The following is a 10,262-nucleotide window of genomic DNA, read 5'->3' as shown; positions in this document are numbered from 1 at the left end:
ACACACACACACACACACACACACACACACACACACACACACACACACACATTTAAGAAGACCAATAAAATTCTAAACCCAAATGAAAACCAGGGCATGGTTTGTGATTCCAGCACTAGGGAGGCAGAGGAAAAGCTCAAAGCTCAACTATGTAGCTTGAGGGCAGCCCAGGACACTAGGGAGTTTGATCCTAAAACAAAAAAAAAAACAACAACAAAAAACAGAACAAAAAACTAGCCACCAGAACACAGACAGGTGTAACAACTTTTGCCAAAAGTCCGTGTTGGGGTGCTAAGACAAAAGGATAGAGAGTAAGGCTAGCCCGAGTTGCTTGGCGAAACATGCCGAAACCAGTTAAGAACAAGTTGTATTCTGACCTCCACATGTGCTCTGTGGCATGTAACACTAAATAAACAAACAATAAAATCAATAGGAAAACTAGAGTAAAGATGGGGCTTCATGACCAAGCACTTGAGAAATATATGCTCAGGGTTAACTCAAGCACCCAAGAGGCAGAGGCAGATGGATCTGAGTTCAAGGCCAGCCTGGTCTACAGAGTGAGTTCCAAGACAGCCAGGGCTACAAAGAGAAACCCTGTTCAAAAAACAAAGTAGTAAGGCATGGCAAGGACAGGACCACCAAGTAGAGAGACAGCTATCACTGTACACCAAGGAGAACTTCACTAACCTCCTGGGTTGGCTCTAGAATATCTGCTTTCACAGGACTGGCTGTGCTCTTCCTCCGCTTTGTACTCCCTCGAGAAGACTCCTCGTGGGGTCGATCTGCTCTCTTCAGCACTGTGGGAGTGCTGGCGCTGCCACCGGAGCTGCATTGCAGAGGGGAGTCGAACAGCCTACACCGATCACCCTTAGGACGGAAGAGACAGGTCCACCTTGGATTACAGTCTGACCACGTGAACAGCAATTATTCTAAAGTCCAGGTCCTAAATCCTATGTTACTCCAGCCAACACAGTTAAGGACTACTTTGTTTAATGGTTCAACACCTCAGAACTCCACATACCAGGATAACTTACAAGGTTTGTAGGTCTTCTCATGACAAGGGGAGCTGTCCAGAGGCTTGCCATGCATGATGGAGTCTCCTCATCATTCTAGAGGAAGAGAAAAACGGCTTTTTAAAAGCAGGGCCCACAGAGGGGCTGGGAGAAAAAGGACCCAGAAGAGACTATCATCAATTTAAATGCTTTGCGTGGAGAGTTACATGCCAGACAAGCCTGCTGAGAAGTTGAACCCAACGCCTTGTATACCCTAAGCACAAGCTCTACCACTATGCTATCTTAGTTCCAGAAGCATCTCAATACATTCATCCTTCCCTACTCCTAAAAGCCTGGTTAGTGTCCTCAGGCTAAGAGAAAAGATCTTACCAGTATCATCTCACCTCCCATCCAGAAACAGGATTTAGTCAAGCAGGGAGAAGAGTCTCAATAAACTCTTACAAAATAAATGATCATTCAGTCAGCTGAGACCCTGAGGAACTATTTATTTAGGAGGCTTCTCCAGGGTGATCAGAATGAGTAGGCACACACCCACATACACCCAGATGGTACCTTCAGGTTCTCTCCATCCAGAAGGTCTATGAAGCCATCATCTTCATCAGACAAAGTGGCCTTCACAGGTGACTGGGGTGTAAAAAGAGGACTAAAACTTCCTGATTCACTTTCACTTGAAGATCGCTGAAAGACACAGTTAGCAAGAACTCTAGTCCCCTTTGATTTGCTTAGCTGGACTGCTTAAAACAAACAAACAAACCAACCAAGAAACCAACCAACCAGCACGCACATGCACCGTGCATGAACCTGGCACCCTTAGAGTCCAGAAGAGGCTTGGACTCCCTGGCTCCTGAGCTCTTCTTGCAAAGAGAACTAAAGTCATATGTAGTACTATGTGAAAGCCATGATAGTATACAACCTGTTGAAAATACAAGTGTCTATGGAGATTACAAAACAGCAGGCAAAAGAAAGTTCAAGAATGCCCATGTCACTCCATTCAGACAGATGCAAACAAAGGGAACCTGTTATAGCCTCTAATGCAGCTCTGGAGGATTAAAATGATAGCTGAGCCAGAGAGAGGGCCAGTGGTTCATAGCAAATACTGCTCTTGCAGAAGTGCTACCTCAGACAGCTCACAGCTGCCGGTAGTCTCAGCTCCATGTGATTCTAAGCCTCTGGCCTCCTCAGACATCTGTACTCATGTACACATACTACCCCACCGTACATAATTAAAAATAAAAATGATTTAAAATGATAGTGCCCAGTTTTAAAATGAGGGATTATTATGTTCTAGACATTACAACAAAATCTTTATAACCATAATCCCACTTAAGCCATCCCTTATTTCTTCCTAGACACAAATGTTCATCCTGTCTCAGTTCCTGCAGAACCTGGGACTACATGTGCCAACATACCTAAACAATCCCTTGCTTTTTGTTAATTAAAAGAAAACTGAGGTTTAAGAGGTTACTAAGATCAGCCGGGTGACACAGTGGCACACATCTGCAATCCCAGAACTCTGACTCTGGGAGGCGGAGGAGAGGCGGAGGTGGATCTCTGTGAGTTCAAGTGGTCCGGGACAACCAAGGCTACACAGAGAAACCTTGTCTTGGAAAGCCAATAAACAAACAAATAAAGATCATACACCTGTTTAACACCCTAACTCTGATGTGTGTGGTGGCAAACATACATAATCCCAGAGGTAAGAGCAGTAGGAGTTCAAGACTAGTTCTGACATAGCAAATCTGAGGCTAGACTGGGGCTTTAAGAGGGCCTGTCTCAAAAACAAAACAAAACAAAACAAAATCTGAACAAAAAAGCCAAACCAGTAAGATAAACAATGACTTTTTAAAGTCTGTACCCTCAGCAACTATAATTACAGATGTCTTTAATAATCAAGCAATCACAGAAAATCTTGGCATTCTGATTTGATATCCACCAAATATATTCAATTTCAGATATATTTTCAAAGCGTACTAAATTTCTCTGCCATTTACACGTCCTTTGACAAATAAATCACACTCCTTTGAAACTTTCTAATCTGCCAAATGCCAGCTAATTCATAGGCCTCCGCCTCCCAAATGCTGGGTTTACAGACATGAGCCACCTAGCAATAGTGGTAAACTTGCTTTTTTGTTTTTGAAACAGGATTTCACGTAGCCTAGGCTGGCCTTAAGTCATGGCAGAACTGATCTATTTTTGACCTCCTGGTCCTCCTCCCTCTATCTTCCAAGCGCTTGGGTTATAGGCATGCACCACAGGCTCAGCATTAAAAAGCTTGATGCTGGCACAACACACACACATGCCATGTTGTAAGTTCTCTTCCCATAATGAACTCCCCAGAGGAAAGCCAAAACACATACCATCTGAGCTGGGGCTGAATTCTGCCTGTGTGTGAAGAGATCTTTACTCTCCTCATGCACATGTGTATTCAGGCAGCCACGAGATGCAGGTCTTATTGGCTTTTTAAATTCAAATGCTTCCTGCAAAACAATATATTTTATATATTTTCTACTGTCCATAAAAACCAGGCTCTAGGGCTGGTGAGATGGCTTTGGCAGAAAAATACACTTGCTGAGAAGCCTGAAGATCTGAATTTCATCCCCAAGCCCAACATGGTGGAAAAGAACAGACTTCTGAAAGTTGGCCTGTCTTCCACATGGGCCCTGTGGCATGCTCCCAAAAGCAGTCTTTCTTGTTCACTAAACAAAATCAGTTACAATGTGCTGGGGCTAGAGAGATAGCTTAGCAGCAGAGAGTACAGTATAGCACCATTTTTTTGTTGTTATTGTTGTTTTTGAAGACAGGGTTTCTCTGTGTAGCCCTGGCTGTCCTTGAACTTAGAGATACACCTGCCCCTGCCTCCCACAAGAGCTGGGATTAAAGGTGTGCGCCACCACCCAGTGAGGACAGTTCTGAAAGACTCAGGTTTGATTCTTACCACCCATAGGGTGGTAATCCATATGTAATCCATTCTGGGGGATCTGACATCCTCTTCTGGCCTTTGCAGGCATCAGGCACACACAGCACAGACATACAGGAAAGCAAAACACCCATGCACATAAAAATGTGCCCTATCTTAAACAGTACATAAGCACTTGTTATTAAGCACTAAAAGCAGTAACTGCTAATGTCAGTTTTTACATTACCAAGTACTTTCTGAATATAAGCCTGTCTAACCAAATACAACCTGACTGTTCCCATTTCACAAAGAAACTAGGTCTTACAGGTTAAATGGTGGCCTTAAGATCCTAAAGCCAGATAACTCCAGGAAGTTGTTTAACCTATGCTATTATTCCTTTAGAACAAAGCATCCAGAAAGTTGGTCCAGTAGTATTACAAAGGCTGACAAACTACTCCAAAAACACAAAGAGGAAATCCATTTCCACAGAATACTATATGACACCTTCCAAAGTTGCCGAACAAAATTTATGTTCATACAGGCCATTGGTTTTCTATTTAACCTAGAGATTGTAAGGGAAAGCCAGGCAGGGAGATATGGACCTCTGGATAAACCACATCACCCTCAAAGCCACCATTTCAGATATCCTGAGATCCCACAGACCTTCATGACTTTGGATCTTAGTTTACCACTCTAGTGTTTATATATGTGATAGAGGTGTTCACAGGAAATAAGGTGCTGCTAGGCAGGCCCAGTGGCACAACTAAGATTTTCTTTCATGAGCTTACAGCCACCTTAGAATTGGAGCAGTGAAAGGAGTCTTCAATAGATTCTTTTAGATAAAACCACTCATGGATGTAATTACTCCTCACAAAAGCTACTTACTAAAATCCAGGAACGTTTATCTGCCAGGTACCATCTTAAATTCTCTACATATGCAATCTTATTTCATTTCTAGAACAACCTTAGTAGGTAATAGCTACCTTATTTAAAACAACAACAAAATCAAAACAACTTAGAAAGGAGCCTAACAGAACCTTCTGCATCACAAAAGCCAGGTGTGCCCTTTCTGTGATGTAGTGGTAGCCAGCTATGTTACTTGCAAGCAGCCAACAGTTTTGATGCTATGCTTACATTTTCTTTATTTTCATCCTGGTCGATGAGCTGAAAGATGTCATGGTCTAGAGAATCAGAATGGCTCCTCTTTAGTGCTGGGCTACATCCCAAGAGCTTCTGCTGTCAAAGTGAAAATGAGAAATTGAGTTCATGGAAGAAAAAGCAATGAAAAACTCAGTTTTCCTTTTCCTTTTTTGAAGCCCAGGCTGGCCTTGAACTTGAGATAAGCTTCTTGCCTCAGCCTCCCAAGTGCTAGGATTACAGGTCTGACCATCACACCCAGACAAAACTTTAATTCTTAAAAAAACGCAGAGGGGGTTGGAAGAGCTAGCTTCCCACACACTGCAGCAGGTAACCAGTACATATGCCCAGGGTCCCACCCTGCTGTAACTCAGAATGGCCTGACACGTAATCAGTCATACAAGGTTGCCCCAACAAGCCTCTAGTAACATCCGCTTAAAAAGAACATTTCCTGGTTTGATAAAACTGAGATTGAGGACAAAGTCCACAAGAGGCAGCAACTGCTGACGTTGCTCTAGGTAATGCCTTACTACCTGCATCTTAGTGCTTACAGGAATGCAGAAAAACCAATGTCTACTTCCTAAATGTAGGGAAGCTGGCATTTAGTGGGGCAGTTTACAGATATTGGTTCAAAATGACAATGGAACTTACAGGTAGGGAATTTATTCTCCTCAGGGAAATTTCAAGGCTGTAATGAGATCAAAAGGCAAATATAAGAATAAAGATGTATTTACATCAGCAGATTCATATCGCTTAGCCAATAGCATGGGGAGTAGGACAGGCAAATCAGATTCTCATTGTAGGATATATAAGAATGTCTAAAGCTTTCCTGGTCTCAGGAGCATTCCAGACACTAGGCATCTAGATTGAAAAACAAAACAGAACTTTGATGCCTACTAAAATACATACATTCATTCATTTAAGGTTTTAACGAAAAGTAGAACAAGGGAAATTACAGCTAAAATAAAGGAGGGAAAGTCCTGGAAACTGCTGAAACAAAACAATATATTTATTCTCAGCAGTGTTTCTAGGATCCAAGTATCTCTCTAGGAACAGCTGTATGAAGAACTTCATTCAAAAATTATCAAGTTTTGACCATAAGTGACAGCATACACCTTTAACCTCAGCACCCAGGAGGCAGAGGCAGGCAGATCTGATTCCAGGCCAGCCAGAGCTTTCAATGTAAGATCCCATATCAAATATAAGCGAGCATGTTTCCTTTCTCTTCGAATCTGGAGACTAAACCTACCTAGCACCTCACATCAGCCACACAGGCACTCGTATCACTGGGTTTTCCTAAAGTGCCTTAACTTCCTGAGCAGCTGAGACTACAGGCCTGTGCCAGTAGACTTAAAGAATACTGTTCTAAATTTAAAATTTAAAAGCAATGAATACATACTTTTCTTTACTGTCCAATGGCCCAGGAGAATCTAGACAGAAACCTTTAAAAAATAAAACAAAATTCTTAGGAAATAACACAAATTGTGTTAAGTAACCTTTTCTAGGTACATCCATGAATCTTATTTGCAAATGCCATCAAGAGAAACAAGATTTTTTTAAAAAGATTTTATTTATTATTTTTACAACATTCTGCCTGCACACCAGACCTTACTGTAAATGGTTATGAGCCACCATGTGGTCGCTGGGAATTGAACTCAGGACCTTTGGAAGAACAGAAAGTGTTCTTAACCTCTGAGCCATCTCTCCAGCCCGAGAAACAAGATTTAAGAGGCCAATTAAAATCAAGATTAATTGCTTTTTCAGATAGGATAGAACCCATAACTTTTTAGAGTTATTTTTTTCAAATACAACTAATTTAGAGATATGAAAAATACAACCAGCTAGGAATGAATTCCAAGAGGCCAGTAAGATCGTGTCTTTAAAAAAACAGAGTGCTGGAGAGACGGTTCAGAAGAACACAACTGCTCTTACAGAGGACCTGAGTTCAATTCCCAGCAACCACATGGCCTGTAACTCCAGTTCCAGGGGATCTGACACCCTCTTCTGGCCTTCAAGGAAATGCAGGCACATGGTCCATACATGAGAGGCACACAGGCAAATATGTCCACACATACAAAATAAAAACAAGTACTTTTCAAAAAGAAAAGCAGTAAGGACTTGACTCCTATCTTTCTCTTTGTAAACTATCTCTGGGCTACCTCTGCACCTTACTGAATGAAGGGTGATTGGGCTATGGCACGGTGCTCATGCCTTTAACCACAGCACTCAAGAGGCATGAGGGCAATGTGAACTACACAGTGAGACCGTGCTTTAATTAAAAATAAGGGGCCCAGTGGTTAATGGCACTTGGTGCTCCTGTGGAGAGGACCGACTGAGTTCCCAGCAACCATATTAGGCAGCTCACAAAGGCCTGTAACTCCAACTTCAGGGACTGAGGCAGGGGCCTGAATACGTGTGCACATACACATCGATCATAAGGATAAAATACCTGAGTCAGTGGATTCGGAGGAGCCCATTCTCTGTAGACTGCTGTTGCTTCTCACCTCCACTGGTTTCCCATACTCACTGAAACCAAGAGAAATAACCTCCACATGAACAATTTCTGGGACATAATTTATAAAAGCCACATGCAGGAGATGGCCATGAAGTAGCCAGGCTGCCACAAACCATCATTCTGAGACCAAGGCAAGGACCCCACACTCACACTTGGCCACTCACAGTACCCCAGTTGGCATTTGAACAAAGAAAGGAGTCTGGCCTTGGGCCACACTGTAGGACACGCCTGTGGCAAATGCTGGGTTGGTTCCTTAAATGAGCGCCTCGGTTTTAGGTACTATGCTGGGAGCAAGGGCAAAGGTGACTAGGACAGGAGGCTCAGCTTTCCAGAGGTTGGAAAAATCCTATGGCATGCTTAGAAAATAAGATGGCCAATACCGAAGGAAAAGCAACTTCACTAAAAATAGCGGAACGTGTTTTCTTAGTGGTAGTGGTATAGGGCAGCACAGTTAGTGGACTTCTAAGTTCACGGAGATTTCTAATACAGAAAGTTACTAAAAAGGACTAGCTGTAAGAAGGTAGACCTAGGTAGATAGAAGAAACGTGCCGGCCAAGTAGCCACACAGATTTTGCACAAATGCAAGAAAAGAAAATGCCGTGTCCCTTTGTTGAGAAGGAACAAAGCTTACAGGAAACAGATCTGGCGCGACTGTACAGCAAAGAGTGGAAGTGAGGGCCCTCGGACGAGCCATTTCTCCCGTGGGGCTAGATTACAAAAGCTTCCCGGATGGAGACAGCGTACAGAGAAATCGAAAGGGGTGAACAAGCCAGGAAGCCTCTCCCGCACCCGGTCTGGCTCGGGCTGAGGATAGCCCTGGACTATCCGAACGGCCTCTCCCGCCCAACATTCCGCCCGGGGGGGAGGGTGCACATGGCGGGCCCCGGCCAGGCCGTCCCGGATCGGAGCATCAGAACCAGCCGGACAAACCCTGCTTCCTGCTAGATCATCCCGAGGGTGGCCCGGAGGCCGGCGGCCTGGGGCATCGCTCGCCGGTCTCTCACCTGTCCAGCCCTTCCAGCCGGTCCATGGTGACCGTCAGGTTGGTGACAGGGGACAGTCCGCCAGCAGCTGACGCGCCAAAGAGTACCTTCCCCGTGGGCGGAGGCGCAGGAGTGGGGCTGCAAGCGAAGAGCAGGCGGCGGCGGTGGGGGGGCTCCGGGCCCAGTTCCATGGCGCCGCCGGGCCTGCCCGGACTCCCGCTCCGTCTTCCTCCGCCTCCGCTGCGCCGGGCCCCGCCCCGCTGGCACCGGCTTCAGCCGCGTGCCACGCCGCCAGCGCCCGCGGATCAAACACAAACACGATCCCGCGGTTCAGAGACGCGGCGGCCACGGGCAGCGGCGCGGACGGGCGAGCGTCGGGGACTCGGCAGGCGCCAGCCACAAGCACCGGTGCTTCCTTCTCAGCCCCGCGAGGCCCTCAGGCGGGCGGGCGCCTGCAACCTCAAGATTAAATCCAAACAAACTCCGCGGGGCCAGAGTCTTGGGGCGACCGCCCGCTTAGCTCTCCTCACTTTTCCTCTCCCCTCCCTGCTCGGTGTCCGGCCCGCGGAGAAGCCCTCACCTCCCTCACCACCGAAGTGGCCTTAGCGTTAATTGCTGCACACTTAGGACCCCCGCGCCCCGCCCCTTTCCTAGTTGGCGCCAAACAGAACTCACCAATCGGGAAGCAAACGTCTCCCCGCTCCCGAATGACAGCTGAGCTGGACCAATGAGGAGGGAAGGAGGGAGCATCTCGCGGCGCCCCTCGAGGTCACTCCCTCTCGCAGACGGGGGGCTAGGCCTGAAGAGTTGGGTGGTGGCAGAAATGAGAAGGGAGCTCAGAGGTCAGTGAAACTCCCCGGAGGCCCAAGTCCGGACGGGAAGGCCTCACTCTTTTCCAGTTGCATGCTGGGTAGTGTAGTTCCCACAGCGCGCCCTAGGCGGGTCCCTTTACCCTGTCTGAGATGGTAAGGTAAAGCTAGTGCTGTGCACTCTCGGGATGTGTGGTCTAGAGAAGGCCATATGGACCTGCCTTTGGCTCTTCCTCTCACTAGTACCTCTTTTCCTTCACAAGCCTCCAGGCTCTGATTTCGTTTGTCTTTCTTTTTCTTTCTTTCTTTTCTGTATAGCCCTGGCTGTCCTGGAACTTACTCTGTAGACCAGGCTGGCCTCGAACTCAGAGATCCACGTGCCTCTGCCTCCCGAGCGCTGAAGTTAAAGGCATGTGCCACCATGAAGGCTATGGTTCCTGTGATTCGCTGTCCCTTCCCATTACTGCTCCGAGCCATCTATGCCAGCACCATTTCTCTAGAATCACTACCCAGGAATGCTATTTAACATCATGAGCGTGTCTGGATAAGCCCACTCCGCCAACCTGAGGCTTCTAGGTCTGCAGGTAGGAAGCCTTTTTTTTTTTCAGCAAAAAAATAAAAGATCCATGAGAAAAAAAAAAAAAAAAAAAAGGCTATCTTAATAAAAGCAGTCTACAGATTCAAAGCAATTCTCATCATGAATGTTCCAATAACATTCTTTACAGACTAGGAAAAAACAATCCTAAAATCCATGTGGAGTGCCAAAAAACAACAAAAGAATGGAGAAGAGGGAATTTCACTCACGAATCAGCTGGACATGGTAGCTCATGTCCCTAGTGCTAGCACTCAGGAGGCAGAGGTCAGAGGATTGCAAAAGAATGAGAGCTACATACCTTATCCCAATGCCCT

At 45.8% G+C, this 10,262-nt stretch overlaps 1 protein-coding gene across 3 annotated transcripts in view; it reads right to left on the bottom strand.

The window, feature by feature from the left end:
* The window catches only part of Cdc25a (cell division cycle 25A), a 19,583-nt gene extending 10,447 nt beyond the window's left edge, over window positions 1-9,136 (bottom strand). Inside the window, exons 1-9 of one of the 3 annotated variants that reach the window (XM_055601693.1) lie at window positions 8,566-9,136; window positions 7,496-7,572; window positions 6,446-6,488; window positions 5,698-5,734; window positions 5,044-5,145; window positions 3,371-3,490; window positions 1,566-1,691; window positions 1,035-1,109; window positions 688-867 (exon numbers count right to left, since the gene is read on the bottom strand). In XM_055601693.1, the coding sequence (XP_055457668.1) occupies window positions 688-867; window positions 1,035-1,109; window positions 1,566-1,691; window positions 3,371-3,490; window positions 5,044-5,145; window positions 5,698-5,734; window positions 6,446-6,488; window positions 7,496-7,572; window positions 8,566-8,735 (930 nt within the window). In that variant the 5' untranslated portion in view covers window positions 8,736-9,136. The remainder of the gene's footprint in view (window positions 1-687; window positions 868-1,034; window positions 1,110-1,565; window positions 1,692-3,370; window positions 3,491-5,043; window positions 5,146-5,697; window positions 5,735-6,445; window positions 6,489-7,495; window positions 7,573-8,565) is intronic. The other 2 variants (XM_055601694.1, XM_055601695.1) reach the window with 2 other exon arrangements.
* Between the last annotated feature and the right edge of the window lie 1,126 nt (window positions 9,137-10,262).

The sequence above is a fragment of the Psammomys obesus genome, unplaced genomic scaffold (assembly GCF_907164565.1).
Source record: "Psammomys obesus unplaced genomic scaffold, mPsaObe1.curated_primary_1811, whole genome shotgun sequence".
Taxonomy (NCBI): domain Eukaryota; kingdom Metazoa; phylum Chordata; class Mammalia; order Rodentia; family Muridae; genus Psammomys; species Psammomys obesus.
The sequence above is the reverse complement of the archived record's forward strand: the minus strand, read 5'-3'. Positions and strand labels throughout refer to the sequence as shown.